The 20,007-nt window shown below is 44.2% G+C and overlaps 1 protein-coding gene across 2 annotated transcripts in view; it reads left to right on the forward strand.

Annotated features, from left to right (window-relative positions):
• Positions 1-20,007, forward strand: part of emilin2b (elastin microfibril interfacer 2b) — a 37,041-nt gene that overhangs the window by 11,828 nt on the left and 5,206 nt on the right. The window contains exons 5-6 of one of the 2 annotated variants that reach the window (XM_060932957.1): positions 16,537-16,704; positions 16,830-16,877. In XM_060932957.1, coding sequence (XP_060788940.1) covers positions 16,537-16,704; positions 16,830-16,877 — 216 coding nt within the window. The remainder of the gene's footprint in view (positions 1-16,536; positions 16,705-16,829; positions 16,878-20,007) is intronic. The other variant, XM_060932961.1, reaches the window with a different exon arrangement.

Genomic DNA, 20,007 nt, shown 5'->3' on the forward strand with positions numbered 1-20,007 from the left:
TCACTCTTAGTTGCAGCAAATATAAATTAGCTGTTGACTGTAATACCTGTCAGATGCTTCAAGAACACATCACTATTATTATTGATATAATTTTTATAACTCCACAGTTAGTAAACACTAAAGTACGATTCGCACGGGATAAGTATTACCTATGGACCTCTGGTAATTCGCAATTACCCCCGCACCTCTGTGTTATTGTGTGGCCCATTCGGACGGGATAAGCAAAAGTCTGTAATTCACTGAATTTACAGACATTGTAACCGGATGTGTCGTAAGTTCACAGCATCCTGTTTCGTCTTGTAGACAGTAGAGATGGGATTTATGGCTCTTTGATGGGATCCGCATCTTTTGTGATCCGTTCTTTGAAAAGAGCCGTTCAAAAGACTGGCAAGAACACGATTATTTTAATAGGAAAAAACAAACTATTAATGCAAAAAATACATTATTATTATTATTATTATTAGAAAAATAGATACAACTAGACAAACAGATAAATAAATAAAATACACAAAAATAGAACAAACAAAATGACGATAGAATAAATTAAATGAACGTCCGTGCAAAGTAGTTTTCCCACAATATTATCATTAATATCACACAACAACATTATAAACTATATACAAAACAATTTGAACTATTAGGCAAACAGATAAAACTTGAATAAATAAAAGGCAAATGCTGTTTAGCCTACTTCTTGTCCTTGGGCAAAAGCTTTTTCATCTGAAACACAGTACAGAAAAAGAACGACAGAAAGAACGGCTCTCCCAGCTCGAGACTCGGTTCTCATCGTTCATGCCTAGGAGCCGTTCAAAAGAATCGGTTCGTTCGCGAACGTCACAACACTAGTAGACAGGAGTTCAAAATGCTTATCTGGTTCAAATACGGGATAGGCCTACTACCACTTGCCCCTGAAATGCTGTTTATCAAAATTTCGCCCGTATCCTCCATTATTCACTCCAGAAAAGTACAAGAGACGCGCGTTTAATAATTACAAACACAGACATGCGCATTCACACGGGACTTGTATTACCACTGGACGTCTGTGTTTTGCCGAAACACAGTAGGTAATTCGCGGCGGAATTATTACTTGGCAAATTACGGACATGGCGCATTCGCACGGGACTAAGAACTCAGACATTCTCTGTAATTATTCCGAATTACCAGAGGTCCACAGGTAATACTTATCCCGTGCGAATAGGGCTTAAGAGTGTAAAGAAACCATTTATAGTTTCGCCTGCAACTGCAGCAGGCTGTGTAACAAATGAAGTGCTGGCACTTACACGGTACATCTTGTACATAACTGGAAGTGCCCAATTGCTGAATGTTAGCCATGTGTGTGTAGTTTCTCCATTATACGCTGTAATCGGCTGAATGTTTTTGAGGTACTGTGTTCTCTCCAGGATCTTTACTGACCTTTGAACTCTGACTGTTTCGTCTGTCCCGTCTGCTTTGTCCACTCTCAGCTGCACATATATAGACATGATATCTAAAGTACTGGAGTCACCTGATTAATGGACTCCATTTTAAAGTAAATGATAGTCGGCTTATCAGCTTTGCCCTGATAGGAGCTTGCGAGAAAGATAAAGCTTGACACAGTAGCTACTTGGTGAAAATTTAAGATGCATCTCATTCTTTTCTCATTTTGAATCCCTCTATCCAGCCTGATACTGCTGTGTTTGCATACACAGTGCATATCTATGGTAGTCAGATATGTAAGGTGGCTCCTTAAAGAGCCAAATGACCAAGGGTTAAGGTTAATTCTTCAGATTCTTTTTGTGATGCAAGTGCTAGAGTGTGCTTTATAGAAGACAAGATGTGAAAGTTTTTATTTATTTTTTTTTTTTTACATTTCATTTACCTTTTCTGGTTTGATTTAGTGAACTGATGACATGAATTTTTAACAAGTCAGTGATGAAAACGGATTGTGTAATGATGGATGGACAGAGAAGTACGTGTTTATCCCTCCATCCATGGCAAGTTTAAAACAGATGTCTTTTTTTTTTCCAGAGGACAAAAATTTGAAGGCGCAGGCAGATTTAACATTAATAGAGGACGTCAGATATTAAAATGTAGGACAAACAAAAGCCATGTTTGTTAACGTGGGAATGTGGAGGTTGCTGATGCTGCTCTGCATCACACATTTAATGTGTTCATTCATTCATTCATGCATTCATTGGTAGTAAATACTTTTACCCAGGTCAGAGTCACCAACTTTGGTTAGAAAATATTGCAGGCAGGTACAATAAAAATATGATATGGACATGAGTGTTTTACTAGGAAATACACCACTTGTATTTTTCCTATGAGCTACATCCAGGAAATGGAGAACCAAAGCCATGGCATAAATCTCTGTCACTCCTGAGCAAATTAATGAATTGTTTTGATAAATTTGGGAACTTTTTGTTTGTGAATGTGTCTATCATAAAAAGAAAATCACATGTTGGCTTGAAGATATAAAGTTTATCTTCTTGTGTTGAAAAACTTGCATTTTTCATATGAAATACATCGTGGATCTGAGTGACAACATCATCTGGCTGCTCCCGATTAGGGGTCACCACAGCGGATCTTTTGTCTCCATTGCTCCCTGTCTTCCGCATCCTTCTCTACCATACCTGCCACTTTTTCATGTCCTCTCTCACCACATCCATGTATCTCCTCTTTGGCCTTCCTCATTTTCGTGTGCCTGGCAGCTCCATCCTCAACATTCTCCTTCCAACATGCTCTGCATCTCTTCTCAGGATGTACCCAGACCATCTCAGTCTCATCTCTCTTAGCTTAATTCCAAAGCTCTCCACATGTGCTGTCCCTCTGATGTGCTCATTCCTCATCCTGTCCAACCTTGTCACTCCCATCGCAAACCTTAACATTTTCAACTCCGCCACCTCCAACTTTGCCTTCTGTCTCTTTGTTAAGGGTACGGTCTCCAATCCATACATCACAGCTGGTCTCACTACTGTCTTATACATCTTACCTTTCACTTTTGCTGGGACTTTCCTATCACAAATGACTCCCGAACTCCTTCTCCAACTGCTCGACCCTGCCTGCACTCTCTTGCTCACCTCATTATCGCAGCCCCCATTTTCCTGCACAGTTACATTAGATTAGATTAGATAAAACTTTATTGATCCCTTTGGGCGGGTTCCCTCAGGGAAATTAAGATTCCAGCATCATCATTACAGGTAAACAGAGAAAAGAAATGGAGAAAACTTCTAGATAAATTAAAATAAATTAAGTATTTACATATACAAATATAAAAGGAATAAGATATGGGGAAGGGGGAAGGAGGGGGAAAAAGGGGGGGAGAAGGGGGGGCCGTAGTAGGAGAGATATTGCACTTTATATTGCAAATTGTCTGGTATTGCTTATTGTTAGGCTAGGCTACTGCTCCTTTCCATCCTCTGTCCTCCTGTTACCCCTCCTCCCCCCCAGAGAGGAGTTGTACAGTCTGATGGCATGAGGGACAAAGGAGTTTTTGAGTCTGTTCATCCTGCACTTGGGAAGGAGCATTCTGTCACTGAACAGGCTCCTCTGGTTGCTGATGACGGTGTGCAGAGGGTGACTGACATCGTCCATGATGTTCAATAGTTTGTCCATAGTCCTCTTCTCTGCCACCATCACCAGAGAGCCCAGCTTCATGCCGACCACAGAGCCAGCTCGCTTGATCAGTTTGTCCATCCTGGATATGTCCTTCTTGGATGTGCTGCCCCCCCAGCACACCACGGTGTAAAACAGGACACTGGCGACCACAGACTGATAGAACATCCACAGGAGTTTCCTGCAGATGTTAAAGGACCGCAGCCTCCTAAGGAAGTATACCCTGCTCTGTCCCTTCCTGTACGTGTTTGGTGTTGCAAGTCCAGTCCAGCTTGCTGTCTAGCCACAGCCTGAGGTACTTGTAGGAATTCACAGCCTCCACCTCGACTCCCTCGATCAGAACTAGTCGTGACCTTGGTCTGGACCTCCCAAAGTCAATGACCAGCTCCTTGGTCTTCGAGGTGTTGAGCTGCAGATGGTTCCTGTTGCACCACACAACAAAGTCCCTCACCAGGCTCCTATACTCCTCCTCTCTGTCGTCACTGATGCACCCAACGATGGCTGTGTCATCGGCAAACTTCTGAATGTGACACAGCTCTGAGTTGTAGCAGAAGTCTGCGGTGTATAGGGTGAAGAGAAGAGGGGCCAGCACCGTGCCCTCGGGTGCTCCAGTGCTGCTAATTACAGTGTCAGAAGTGATGTCCTTCAGCCTGACGTACTGCGGCCTGTCAGTGAGGTAGCTGGAGATCCAGGTGACCAGGCAGGGGTCCACTCGCATCCTGTTCAGTTTGTCCTGAAGCAATAGGGGCTGTATGGTGTTGAAGGCACTCGAGAAGTCCAAGAAGAGGATCCTCACTGTGCCATTTCCCTTATCCAGATGCGAGTGGGCTCAGTGTAGCAGGTAGAGGATGGATGGCGTCTTCCACACTGACACCTGCCCGGTACGCAAACTGCAGACAGTCCTGGGCATGTTGTACCTGGGGTCTGAGGAGGCTGAGGCAGAGCTGCGCCAACGTCTTCTTCAGATGTGAAGCGAATGCCACCGGTTGGAAGTCGTTCAGCTCGCTGGGCCGATTCTTTTTGGGAACTGGAACGATACATGATGTCTTCCAGAGGGTGGGCACTCTCCCCAGCTGCAGGCTGAGGTTGAAGATGCGTTGGAGTGGTTCACCCAGTTCAGCAGCACAGGTCTTCAGTAGTCGGGGACACACCTTCGACTTCCTGTATTACCCATGGCTTGTTATTAGGGTAACACCGTACAGTTTTAGCAGGGGAGACCACGTCTGCACAGAAGTTAAGGTAATCCGTGAGACAGTGTGTCGGCCCCTCTATGTCCTCACAGTGTGGGCTAAGCAGCACATCCCAGTCCGTGATGTCATAACAGTCCCTGAGGGCATCTTCCATTTCAGGGGACCACCTCCTGATGGAGCTAGTTGTTGCAGGCTGCCTTTGAATCAGGTGGGTGTACTTCGGCTGTAGAAGAACCAGGTTGTGGTCAGACTTCCCTAGTGGGGGGAGGGGTGTGACACTGTATGCATCCTCACATTTAGCATACAGCAAGTCAATTGTCCTGTTCCTTGTTGGACAATCCACAGGCTGGTAAAAAGCAGCCAAAGTAGAGTCCAAAGTAGCATGATTAAAGTCCCCAGAAATGATGATAAATGCTTCAGGGTGCTGTGTCTGCAGCCTTGCTGTGACAGAATGAATCCTCTCACGTGCAGCGGCTGCATCTGCCCTCAGAGGAATGTAAACACAGATGGTGATCACGTGTCTGAACTCCCTCGGCAGATAATATGGCCGCAGGCTAACGGCTAGCAGCTCCAAGTCCGGGCAACATAAAACTGTCTTTACAGAGATGTCCCGGGTTACACCAGCGATTGTTAACATAAATGATGAGTCCCCCACCTTTGCTTTTCCCGCATGTGTTCGTGTCTCTGTCGGCTCTCACAGCAGTGAATCCCTGCAGGTCCAGTTGACCCCAGGTACTTGAATTCACCAACTTTCTTTATGTCTACTCCTTGCATCTTGTTGATGATGATGCCCTTTATTGTCACTAGTCACATGTACCAGCGAAATTAGCCGTCAACCTGTCCATACATATCCAACATACAATTGACATAGGGTAGACAGGACAGGGATAAAGATAAAAAGGAAACACAACATGAGGAGAGATAAGGAAAAAAAGAACCCCCCCCAACTATGCTCCTGTCAGGAGTACAGTGTGGGAACATTTAAAAAACCTTTGCACATAAGCACACAGCAACACAAGTACACTTTAAACACGGGACTTGAGGGGGGGAATCGGGGGGAGGAGGGGAGGAGATAATCCAGCGCAAGCAAGCAGCCGTCTGCTCCTGCAGCCATGAAGGCGCTGGTCACACACCCGCTTGTCACACTGGGGGTAAAAATGGTGACCGCGGAAAGTTAGAGGAGGAATGCGAGAGTGTCTCCCGGCAGTGACCTTCAGGGGGAAATGTTACTTCAGCAACGGCCTGAACCAAAGCCGGTGCTGTCTCAGGGCGCCGAATGTCAATAAGATATAAATTGTTTGGTCTTTCCAGACGCAGTCTTTGCACGTCCACACCGCTCGTCCATATCGGTCCATTCCGTCCATTCTATTCACATTGATCTCCGAACAACGTATTCCTTGCAAAGCTGAAAGCTGCTCCGAGATAACAACCATTTTGTGGTTAAAGTTCTGAATGTCCACAGTCCGAGTGCCAACAGCTTTGCCCACCACTCCAATCATATCGGGCAGCTTTGTGGGGCTTTGAACAGCTGTCACCGTTGTCTGATTTCCTCGATATACCAGGGCAATGCCTAATCCAATCAGCAAAAGTCCTGTAATCATGGTTCCGAATAGGTAGATATCTTCAATGTCCTCCACAGAAAGAATCACCAGGCACACGACCCGCCACCGCTCCCACGCGTCCATCGTGTAACCAGCCGCAAACGTTCCGGCAGGACAGACGGGTTCCCCCGAACCCAGAATTCTCGTCGAGAAAACTGTCAATTTCGTTAGGAGGCCAGTTTATCAATTCCATGCTTTTTATTAGTTTAGAAAGTAATGCAGGGAGAGTCTCTTCAAAAAGTACAGCAGACGAGACAAGACACAGAAGCACAAGCAGGGAAAAAAAAGGAGGGAGAGGGAGAGCATAAAATGCGACCGCCTTCCATGGAAGCACGGAGAGAAACAGTCTTCACCACATTCTCATCCCCATTCTCATTGATGCACATGTATTCTGTTTTGCTATGGCTCGCCTTTTGTTATGGCTCGCTATCCCTCTTTGTTCCAATGCATACCTCCATCTCTCCAAACCCAGCTCAACCTCCTTTCTACTCTCACCACATATCACAATATCATCTGCAAACATCATGTTCCATGGTGACTCTTGCCTCACTTCGTCCGTCAAGCTATCCATCACTATGGCAAACAAGAAAGGACTCAAAGCAGATGCTTGATGGAGTCCCACCTTCACCTTGAACCATTCAGTCGTTCCAACTGCACACCTCACTGCTGTTTCACTGTTCTCATACATGTCTTGTACCACTCTAATATACTTCTCATTCACTCCACACTTTCTCATACAATACTATAACTCATCTCTCGGCACTCTATCGTATGCCTTCTCCAGGTCTACAAACACACAATGTAGCTTTCTCTGGCATTCACTGTACTTCTCCATTAACATTCTTAAAGCAAAAATTGCATCCGACATGCTCTTCCTTGGCATAAACCCGTACTGCTGTTCACAGATTGCTACCTCTCTTCTCAATCTCGCATCCAATACCCTTTCCCATAGCTTCATGGTGTGGCTCATCAATTTTATTCCTCTGTAATTACTGCAGCTCTGTACATCTCCCTTATTCTTGTATATTGGGACTAGCACACTCTCCATTCATTTGGCATTTTCTCATTGTCTAGGATCTTATTAAACAATCTCGTGAGGAACTCCACAGCCGTCTCACCCAAACATCTCCAAGCCTCAATCGGGATACCGTCTGGTCCGACTGCTTTCCCAGTCTTCATTCTTTTCATGGCTGCCCTCACCTCATCCTTACTAACTGACTCTGCTTCCTGATTTGCTGTCACCAATGAATCTGACCTTTTCTCTCTTGGATTCTCCTCATTTATAAATCCTCAAAGTACTCTTTCCACCTTCTTAATACACTCTTTGTTTGTCAGCACATTTCCATTTACATCTTTCATCACTCTTAGCTGCTGTACATCCCTCGCTTCCCTGTTTCTCTGCCTAGCTAGTCTGTACAGGTCTTTCTCTCCTTCTTTGGTCTCCAGTTTTTCGTACAACTCCTGGTATGCATCTGCTTTCGCCTTCACTACTGCTCTTTTTGCCTTCTGTCTCGTCTCTCTGTATAACTGCCTGCTTTCCTCATCTCTCTGATCATCCCAGTTCTTCTTTGCTAACCTCTTCTCTTTTATAATTTCCTGAGTGGATCTGAGTGACACATTTCCTGGTATTTCACTCTGATGACCTCACTCTGTGTTTTCCTGCTGATGTGATGCGAGTTGTCAAAATGGTGAACCGGTTCAAAATGAAAAATTATTTTGATTAATTTGGGTATTTTTTTTTTTGTGGGTGTATCCATATAATATAAAGAACATTACATGGTGGTGCGAATATATGAAGCTTATCTTCTGGTGTTGAAAATATTTTCACTCGTTCACTTTGCTCACTCATGATGTATACATTCATCACTCGAAGATAAATTTCATATCTTTATGCAACTGTATAATATCCTCTGTATACTGGAACCTGTAGGGCAGAATTGATCAAACTTTCTCTGGGAGCTGGCTTGAGTGGGACAATGGACACCACCTTTACATGTCCACTCAAGTCTACAGTGGTAATGTGAGGTGCCAGTGTGAAACAAAACATGATCCTTTCAAATTCTTTATATATAAAAGGTTTGTGTGTGTGATGAAATAATCACTAATTTTTAAGCTTTAAAAGCTAACTGTGCTTGTCATTCAGTCATGTTGGTTGCTTATCCAGACCAACAGCATAACCATAGATTTTGGTGAGGAAGGATGTAGGATGACATTAATAAATGCCTTATATAGAGTCAAACAAATTTAAGTCGGGAGCTTTTCACACTTGTGTTATTGGCTACTATGGGGGAGGGGATTGTATTCTCTGTGACTTTAACCATGGCATAGTTGTTGGTTCCAGATTGGCTTGAGTATTTCAGAAACTGCTGAGCTCCTGGGATTTTCACACACACCAGTTTCTAGAATTTACACAGAATTGTCTGAAAAACAACAAAATTCAGCCCAGCTGAGTGCCCAATACTGTGATAATAGAGGAACAAAAAGGCAAAGTTACTCCTTGAAACACTTAATTTCTCTGAGCCTATCCTTCTTTTTACCTCATGTTCATGCCAAGTGCATACTCATAGCCTCTAGAGAATAGATTAAGAAACCATAAATGAGCAGTAATGTGGTCATTTGTTTGACTCAGTCTCATATCATAGTAAGTGTTGCCTGAAATGCAAGCAGCAGTGTAGATCATCACATTGTTAACTGCTGTGGAGAATGGCGTGTTCATTACTGGATAGGGTGCAGTTAGAAAACACCCAGCCTCATATGTGTGGGCATGTGTTTTTAAATTTTGGTGGGGACTAAATGTGCCCAGAAGAATAGGAATATCTGACAATTTTGACTTTTTTGGACCTTTGGCTGGTCCCAATTAAAAAAATAATAATTAAAAAAAAAAAAAGTTGAATTAATTTATTTTAATTTTATTTATTAAACAAACATACAAGCAAATAAAATAACTAAACATGCCAAAAGGTTTCCTTTTGGTTTCTGAGGTTAAGGTCAGTTTGTGTATTTAAGGTTTGTGTAGACATGGTGTTAATTAGCTGCGTTATTAAAAACATGGAAACGGGAGGAAACGGGGAAAAACAAAGTGTGTTTTGGACTTCTTGTATTCAGAAAGAGCAGGGTCCCCTTGCTTTTTTATGGCTTATGGCAGAGTCGTTGAGGGGAGAGTGGAGAGGGCGAATGAGTTGAATGACTTTTTCAATCGGTTCAACCAGCCCACATCCCCCCCACCCTCTCCCTCATTGCAGCCATCTCTCCTTCCCTCAACACACCTCCCCCCAGTCATCACAGCAGCCCCCTCCTCCCCCACCTCAACACAGACTCCTCCATGCATTACTGCAGACCAGGTCAGAGGCCAACTGAGGAAGCTTCACCCCAGGAAAACAGCAGGCCCGGACAAGGTGTGTCCCCGACTACTGAAGACCTGTGCTGCTGAACTGGGTGAACCACTCCAACGCATCTTCAACCTCAGCCTGCAGCTGGGGAGAGTGCCCACCCTCTGGAAGACATCATGTATCGTTCCAGTTCCCAAAAAGAATCGGCCCAGCGAGCTGAACGACTTCCGACCGGTGGCACTCACTTCACATCTGATGAAGACATTGGAGCGGCTCTGCCTCAGCCTCCTCAAACCCCAGGTACAACATGCCCAGGACTGTCTGCAGTTTGCGTACCGGGCAGGTGTCAGTGTGGAAGACGCCATCCATCCTCTACCTGCTACACTGAGCCCACTCGCATCTGGATAAGGGAAATGGCACAGTGAGGATCCTCTTCTTGGACTTCTCGAGTCCTTCAACACCATCCAGCCCCTATTGCTTCAGGACAAACTGAACAGGATGCGAGTGGACCCCTGCCTGGTCACCTGGATCTCCAGCTACCTCACTGACAGGCCGCAGTACGTCAGGCTGAAGGACATCACGTCTGACACTGTAATTAGCAGCACTGGAGCACCCGAGGGCACGGTGCTGGCCCCTCTTCTCTTCACCCTGTACACCGCAGACTTCTGCTACAACTCAGAGCTGTGTCACATTCAGAAGTTTGCCGATGACACAGCCATCGTTGGGTGTATCAGTGACAACAGAGAGGAGGAGTATAGGAGCCTGGTGAGGGACTTTGCTGTGTGGTGCAACAGGAACCATCTGCAGCTCAACACCTCGAAGACCAAGGAGCTGGTCATTGACTTTGGGAGGTCCAGACCAAGGTCATGACCAGTTCTGATCGAGGGAGTCGAGGTGGAGGCTGTGGATTCCTACAAGTACCTCGGGCTGTGGCTAGACAGCAAGCTGGACTGGACTTGCAACACCAAACACTTATACAGGAAGGGACAGAACAGGCTATACTTCCTTAGGAGGCTGCAGTCCTTCAACATCTGCAGGAAACTCCTGTGGATGTTCTATCAGTCTGTTGTCGCCAGTGTCCTGTTTTACACCGTGGTGTGCTGGGGGGGCAGCACATCCAAGAAGGACACATCCAGGATGGACAAACTGATCAAGCGAGCTGGCTCTGTGGTCGGCATGAAGCTGGGCTCTCTGGTGACGGTGGCAGAGAAAAGGTCTATGGACAAACTATTGAACATCATGGACGATGCCAGTTACCCTCTGCACACTGTCATCAGCAACCAGAGGAGCCTGTTCAGTGACAGAATGCTCCTTACCAAGTGCAGGAAGAACAGACTCAAAAACTCCTTTGTCCCTCACGCCATCAGACTGTACAACTCCTCTCTGGGGGGGGGGGGGGGGGTAACAGGAGGACAGAGGATGGGAAGGAGCAGTAGCCTAGCGTAACAATAAGCAATACCGGACAATGTGCAATATAAAGTGCAATATCTCTCCTACCGCCGCCCCCCCCACTCCCCACCTTTCCCCCCTCCTTCCCCCCTTCCTCTCTTCCCCATATCTTATTCTTTTTATATTTGTATATGTAAATACTTAATTTATTTTAATTTATCTAGAAGTTTTCTCTATTTCTTTTCTCTGTTTATCTGTAATGATGCTCCTGGAATCTTAATTTCCCTGAGGGAACCCTCCCAAAGGGATCAATAAAGTTTTATCTAATCTAATCTAATCCTGTGGAGTCCAATATGTTGATTTCTTGAAACTGTAGATTTCTCCATCATTAGTATTTTTTTAATGTTGTCAACCAGAGCAGTAAACCGTAACAGAAATAATGATGAAGTATGTTGTAATACTTAAGTCCCAGAGTGATACATTTTTATGATTAGTCTACAGCTTATGTAGCAGACTTGCTGTGAACTGGAAACAAACAACAGATAATGTATCATATCTTTTAGTGTTGGACCATTACATGTACAAATCAGAATTGGCAATATGCCTACATCAGCTACCTGATTTACATAGATAAAAGAAACCTAGATGCTAAGATACAACCCCAGTTCCAAAAAAGTTGGGACAAAGTACAAATTGTAAATAAAAACGGAATGCAATGATGTGGAAGTTTCAAAATTCCCTATTTTATTCAGAATAGAACATAGATGACATATCAAATGTTTAAACTGAGAAAATGTATCATTTAAAGAGAAAAATTAGGTGATTTTTTAAATTTCATGACAACAACACATCTCAAAAAAGTTGGGACAAGGCCATGTTTACCACTGTGAGACATCCCCTTTTCTCTTTACAACAGTCTGTAAACGTCTGGGGACTGAGGAGACAAGTTGCTCAAGTTTAGGGATAGGAATGTTAACCCATTCTTGTCTAATGTAGGATTCTAGTTGCTCAACTGTCTTGGGTCTTTTTTGTCGTATCTTCTGTTTTATGATGCGCCAAATGTTTTCTATGGGTGAAAGATCTGGACTGCAGGCTGGCCAGTTCAGTACCCGGACCCTTCTACGCAGCCATGATGCTGTAATTGATGCAGTATGTGGTTTGGCGTTGTCGTGTTGGAAAATGCAAGGTCTTCCCTGAAAGAGCCGTCGTCTGGATGTGAGCACATGTTGCTCTAGAACCTGGATATACCTTTCAGCATTGATGGTGTCTTTCCAGATGTGTAAGCTGCCCATGCCACACACACTACTGCAACCCCATACCATCAGAGATCCAGGCTTCTGAACTGAGCGCTGATAACAACTTGGGTCGTCCTTCTCCTCTTTAGTCCGAATGACACGGCGTCCCTGATTTCCATAAAGAACTTCACATTTTGATTCGTCTGACCACAGAACAGTTTTCCACTTTGCCACAGCCCATTTTAAATGAGCCTTGGCCCAGAGAAGACGTCTGCGCTTCTGGATCATGTTTAGATACGGCGGCTTCTTTGAACTATAGAGTTTTAGCTGGCAACGGCGGATGGCATGGTGAATTGTGTTCACAGATAATGTTCTCTGGAAATATTCCTGAGCCCATTTTGTGATTTCCAATACAGAAGCATGCCTGTATGTGATGCAGTGCCGCCTAAGGGCCCGAAGATCACGGGCACCCAGTATGGTTTTCCGGCCTTGACCCTTACGCACAGAGATTCTTCCAGATTCTCTGAATCTTTTGATGATATTATGCACTGTAGATGATATGTTGAAACTCTTTGCAATTTTATACTGTTGAACTCCTTTCTGATATTGCTCCACTATTTGTCGGCGCAGAATTAGGGGGATTGGTGATCCTCTTCCCGTCTTTACTTCTGAGAGCAGCTGCCACTCCAAGATGCTCTTTTTATACCCAGTCATGTTAATGACCTATTGCCAATTGACCGAATGAGTTGCAGTTTGGTCCTCCAGCTGTTCCTTTTTTGTACCTTTAACTTTTCCAGCCTCTTATTGCCTCTGTCCCAACTTTTTTGAGATGTGTTGCTGTCATGAAATTTCAAATGAGCCAATATTTGGCATGAAATTTCAAAATGTCTCACTTTCAACATTTGATATGTTGTCTGTTCTATTGTGAATGCAATATCAGTTTTTGAGATTTGTAAATTATTGCATTCTGTTTTTATTTACAATTTGTACTTTTTCCCAACTTTTTTGGAATTGGGGTTGTAGATGTATCTTGATCTGGTTCTTGGTAAGATGTGAGTGTATAAATTGCCCAGATTGAGTTGAATTAAATTTGCATGACTTTTTATAAAAAAAATTTTTGTGTGTGAAAATGCCAGGATACTGTGCATCTTCAGAGAAGCAATTATTTGTGATTATGAGAAAGCTTGGCGAATACATTATATGGCTAAATGCTTGTGGACGCCTGACCATCACAGCCATATAATGTCTTCACCAAACTGTTGCCACAAAATTAGAAGAATACAATTGTATTCTCTAGCATTTATAGTTTCCCTATACTGGAACCAAAGGGCCCAGAAATACACCCTGTACATAAAGCAAGGTCCATGAAGACATGATTTGCCAAGGCTGATTTGGAAGAACACTAGTGACCTGGACAGAGCCCTGACCTCAACCCCACTGAACACCTCTGGGATAAACTGTAATGCCAACTATGTGCCAGGCCTTCTTGCCAACATCTGTGCCTGACCTCATTAATACTCGTGTCTGAATGAGTAAATCCAAAATCTAGTGGAAAGCCTTCCCAGAAGAGTGGAGGTTATTATTAAGAGCAAAGAGGGAACACATCTGGTATGGGATGTTCAAGCATGTGTATGATTTGGTCATGTGTCAACATACTTTAGGCCATATAGTGTATGTGTGTTTCTAATTTGTGAAGGTGTTTATGTAGGACTTAAGGCAGAATGATGAAATGAGTTTACAGTTTAATACACCTGTGTATAAAACATTAATATATACAGTATAAACTAATCCTATTTCCAGGAAAGTTGGAATATTTTCCTAAATGCAGTAAAAACAAATCTGTGATTTGTTAATGCATGTGAACCTTTATTTAACTGACAAAAGTACAAAGAAAAGATTTTTCAATAGTTTTATTAACCAACTTAATTGTTTTTTGTAAATATAAACAAAGTTAGAATTTGATGCCTGCAACACACACAAAAAGCTGGGACAGAGGCAAAATAAAACTGAAAGGTTTATGGGATATTCAAGTAACACCATTCTGGAAGATTCCACAATAAGCAGATTAATTGGTATCGTGATTGAGTATAAAAGGAGCAGCACCAAAGGCTCAGTCTTTGCAAGCAAGGATGGGTCATGGCTCATTCCTTTGTGCTGAAATTCATGTGAGAATTGTTGATCAATTCAAAAAGAATGTTTCTCAATGTAAGATTTTCAGTCTTTCAAAATCTACAGTACATAATATTGTGAAAAGATTCCAGGAATTTGGAGACATCTCAGGGCAAGGCCAGAAACCACTGTTGAATGTGCGTGACCTCCGAGCCCTCAGACGGCCCTGCCTGAGAAACCGTCATGCTAATGTGACAAATGCAGTCACATGGGCTCAGGGGTACTTCAGAAAACTGTTGTGACTTAACACAGTCTGCTGCTGCTGCATCCAGAAATGCAACCTGAAACTGTATTACACAAGGAGGAAGCCATTCATCAATTTTAGGCAGAAATTCTGCAGATTTCTCTGGGCCTGAACTCGTTTCATATGGACCGAAAGATAGTGAAAATGTGTGCTATGGTTAGATGAGTCCACATTTCAACTTGTTTTCAGGTAAACCAGATGTCGAGTTCTTGGTGCTAAAGGTGAACATGACCATCCAGTTTGTTATCAGAGAAAGGTGCAAAAGCCAGCATCTGTGATTGTATGGGGTGCATCGCTGCCCACGGCATGTGTGAGAAGGTACCATTTGATATATTGGGATTTTAGAGAGACGTGAAGGTGAGGTCCTTTCCTGGGAAGTCCATGCTTATTTTAGCAGGACAATGCCAGGCCTCATTCTGCACTGGCTACAACAGTGTGGCTTCATAGTCCCAGAGTGCATGTGCTTGACTGGCCTGCTGCCAGTCCATATCTGTCTTCTAATGAGAACGTATATGGCATCCTGAAGAGGAAAATCAGACAATGGCGACCACAGACTGTTGAGCAGCAGAAGTCTTGTATCAAGCAAGAATGGACAAAAATTACAATGGCAAAACTGCAGCAATTAGTATTCTCTGTTACCATACAATTTTATAGTTTTCATTAAAAGGAAAAGTGATGTAACACAATGGTACAAATGCCTCTGTCCCAGGGTGGTTTTTTTTTTAAATAGTGTGTTGTAGTCGTCAAATTCTATTGTTTATATTTACAAAATACAATTAAGCTGGTCAGTGAAGCTATTGAAAATATCATCTTTTACTTTTGTCAGTTAAATAAAGGTTCATGTGAATTAACAAATCAGATTTTTGTTTTTATTGCATTTTGAAAAATATTGCAACTTTTTGGAAACGTGGTTAGTAAGTCTGAAATTATAGGTGTCGGAACTGATACAATTTTGACAAAATACAGTGTGCATTGTTTTAACTATTTACATTGAGACACCAATGCCAATCATTTTACAGTCTGTCATATACACAGTTTTGGAAATGAGAGCATTTTTAAAATTGGGCCTCTTTAACTGATTCACTTATTTTAAAAACGACAGATCTCTTCCAACATTTCACAACCATGATGAGCTATGTGACTGTTTTGAAACATAGAATGGAACACACACTTTCCTGAATTGCTTTTCCATCGAAACAAATACATGCTTTCTGTTTTATGTATATTTGTAATGGGAAATAACAGGGAAATATGCAAGGTAAATCAATAAAGCAATGCACGGGTTTTACTGAAAAGAAAAACAAACTTCACAAAATCATTTCAAATTTTGGTAAGGGAAGAAAAATCGCTACGGCACTTACATTACATCTAAATGGATCTTGACAATCCATACTTTCTTCCAATTTCTATATTATTAAAATGGATAAAGTCACACAAAAAAAGAGTGAATTTAGAATAAGACCCAAGAAATTTCATGGATAGTAACGTTAGTCTGTTTCTTTCTTTAATATGTGAACTCTTTTTGATAGAAACTGTCACTGGATCAATGCATTTATTATGTAGACATTTTGCCAAAATGGTAGAAACTTTCTCACATGCTGCAGAAACACCCCTTATACACCCAGTGAACAGTGTGCTTTTATGATTTGGATCTGTTGGAAATAAACAGATTTGACGTCTGTAAAATTAAGCCTGGTTACACCTGTGAAATACCATTACTGCCATTGCATTTCACTGCTTGTTTTCTCCTAATTTTAGCACTCCTTGTGTCTCTCTTCATTCTAGGTCCAGGTGCTCGTTCTGGTATGGAGGACTCTAGTGTTCTCATGGGGAAAGCTACTCCAGTTTTAGAGTCTGGAGAAGCAGGGCCACCTGGAACCAAACTTTCATCACATCCACCTCAGGGCAGCAATGGCAGTAAGACACCTGTTAAGGGCTATGCTTCAGCTCCAGGTAAGTTGCTTTTACTTTCCTTACTGTGGTTATCGTAATGTGTAACTGCTGTTTGTCTTAACAGTATTATAACTTGCTACAGTTCCTTAACAGTGTTGATTACATGTTTCCTGTGTGTGCTTCAGGCTTTTCTCCATTGTCCCCGGTCTCTGTTACTGCTCATATTCTTCCAGGTACTTTTCGTTTATGCCTTTTGCAAGGTGCCCATGGCCAAGCAGCAGCATACAGAGCAATGTAGTTATATAAGCATAATCAGCTAAACTGCGTAATAAGTTTGAAATTTTCATCATTTGATAACCTAGTCTAAAAATAACTTGCATGATATAATGGTGCTAATCAAAATTTTTAAAAACAAGCCGATTGTGAAAAGGAAAGATTTTTTTGTTCTTTGTGAAATCACGGTACAAAAGTGTCTTCCTTGTGTATATCTAACAAAAACCAAAAGGAAACAAAAAAGATAAAATCTCCTAATTGTTCCTGTTAGGACTAGGACTGTTTTGGCCTCTAGAGGCCGCTGTTATTTCCTTTTCATGTCGTGTTTATTTTGGCCTCTAGAGGCCGCCACTGTTCCTGTGTTTTGTGCTGTTATGTTTATCTCCAGTTTCCTTTGTACTGTGTTTTTTGATCTTCTTAGCTTTTGAATTTTTGCACTTTGCTTTTCTTTTGGATTATACTCTTTGGTTTTTTTTTGTCTTTTGTTTTGCCCTGTATATAGTGTATATAGTTTAAATAAACCTTTTGATTCTTTTTCTACTTCCGCCTCACGCCTCTGCATTTGAGTCATCCCCCTGGTGGCCTAGTGGGGGTTTGCTGGATTATCACACCAACGAACCAGGTTCGAATCCCAGCAAAACCCTAACAGAAAGACTCCGTCATGACCGACTCAGCAGAGGCTGCTTCAACTGTCTACCCGGCCAACCTTCAGGGAATTATGGCAGCTTTGACACGCTTCGGAGCGACCATGGACGCTCATGGACGTACGCTCACCAGCCAACGTGAGGCCCTCGCTCGCCACGAGGAACTGCTTCAGCAAATTGGGAAAACCCTGGCACAGCTGACATCTCTGCCTGCATCTCCTGCTCCTGATCCAGTTCCTGCTCCTGATCCAGTTCCTGCTCCTGATCCAGTTCCTGCTCCTGATCCAGCTCCCACTCCTGCTCCAGTGCCTCCTGCAATGCTGCCTTCTTCACCTCGCGAACCCAGCCTTCCTGCACCACAGAGGTATGACGGCAAGCACAGTGAGTGCCGAGAGTTCCTTACCCAGTGTCAACTCACCTTTGAGCTTCAGCCTACCACCTACACTACGGATCGCCGCAAGATTGCCTTTGTGATCACCTTATTAGCTGGTAAGGCGCGAGCCTGGGCTACTGCTATCTGGCAAAGACAGGGACCTGAGTGCTTTGATTTCCAGCTGTTTTCTGAAGAGATGCTTCGGGTCTTCGATCAGGCAGACATCAGTACCGACGCAGCCCGAAAGCTCATGTCCATCCGGCAAGGAGGAAGCGTCGCAGATTACGCCATCTCGTTCCGAACACTCGCAGCAGTAAGTGGATGGAACGAGACTGCCCTGGTGTCAGCCTTCCACCATGGTCTGTCTGACCCCATCAAGGACGGTCTGGCCTCTATTGGATGCCCAAGTGACCTTGAAACCCTCATCTCACATGCTATTCGTCTGGACAACAGGATGAGAGAACGCCACCAAGCCTTGAGCCCCCCCAGCCTCCCTACCTCTACCTGGAGACCGTCTACCTCCTTCAGTGACTGTCCAGAACCCATGCAAGTGGGTCGTACTCGCCTCTCCGCATCTGAGAGGGAGCGCAGAAGGAGGGACAAGTGCTGCATCTACTGTGGCAAGCCTGGTCACTTCCGAGCATCATGTCCCGAACTCTTGGGAAAAGGACTGCCCCGTCCAGCCGAGGGAGGGTTGTGACGGGGCCTACCCTCTCTCCCGGACTCCCTGGCCAAGGAATCTACATCCTGGTCTCCATCTCCTGGGGTGAGTCTGTCCACTCTTGTCAAGCTTTGATAGACTCAGGGGCGGCTGGGAACTTTATGGATATTCACTTCGCCCAAAGCATCAATATTCCGACTGCACCTCTTGAAGTCCCACTGTCTGTGTCTGCCCTCGATGGCCAAGCGTTAGGTGATGGAAGAGTCACCCAAGTTACTTCTCCAGTTTTCCTCCAGTCTCAAGGTCACAAGGAAGAAATATCCCTGCACCTGATTCCTTCACCTGAGTTCCCAGTTATTCTAGGCCTTCCTTGGCTTACTCGCCACAACCCTCGCATAGACTGGGTAACAAGCCAGGTTGTGGAATGGGGCCCTGCATGCCATGCCTCTTGTCTGCTCTCTAGCTCTCCTGTGTCTCCTGCCGAGCCCCCTGATCTCACCGAGTTATCTCAAGTTCCCACAGAGTACTGGGATCTCAAGGAGGTATTCAGCAAGAGCAGGGCCGCCGTTCTTCCTCCGCACCGGGCCTACGACTGTGCCATCGACTTGCTCCCTGGGACTACCCCTCCTCGTGGCAGACTGTTTTCCCTCTCTCAGCCAGAACGCAAGGCCATGGAGGAATACCTCAAAGATGCCCTGGTCTCTGGGTTTATTCGACCCTCCACTTCACCTGCTGGAGCCGGCTTCTTCTTTGTCGGCAAGAAGGATGGGGGGCTCCGACCATGTATTGATTACAGGGGCCTGAATAAGATCACTGTGCGCAACCGATATCCCCTTCTGCTGATGTCCACAGCTTTCGACCTGCTCCAAGGCGCCACCGTCTTCACCAAGTTGGACCTACGGAATGCATACCACCTCATCCGTATCCGACAGGGAGACGAGTGGAAGACTGCCTTTAACACCCCGTCTGGGCACTACGAATACCAGGTGATGCCCTTCGGACTCACCAACGCACCAGCTGTTTTTCAGGCCCTAATCAACGACGTCTTAAGGGACATGATTAACCTATACGTTTTTGTCTACCTCGACGACATCCTTATCTTTTCCAAGACCGTGCAGGAGCACCGCCACCATGTCCGCCAGGTTCTCCAGAGGCTGCTACAGAACAATCTGTTCGCCAAGGCCCAGAAATGCGAATTTCATGTTCCCGAGGTCTCCTTTCTGGGATTTATTGTACGGACAGGCCAACTCCAAATGGACCCTGCCAAGACCCTGGCCGTCCGGGATTGGCCTACTCCCAAGTCCGTTAAGGAGGTTCAGCGGTTCTTAGGATTCGCTAACTTCTACCGCAAGTTCATCAGGAACTTCAGTTCTGTGGCAGCACCCATGTCAGACCTCACCAAAGGGACAGGT

The sequence above is a fragment of the Neoarius graeffei genome, chromosome 1, assembly GCF_027579695.1.
Source record: "Neoarius graeffei isolate fNeoGra1 chromosome 1, fNeoGra1.pri, whole genome shotgun sequence".
In the NCBI taxonomy this organism is placed as follows: Eukaryota; Metazoa; Chordata; class Actinopteri; order Siluriformes; family Ariidae; genus Neoarius; species Neoarius graeffei.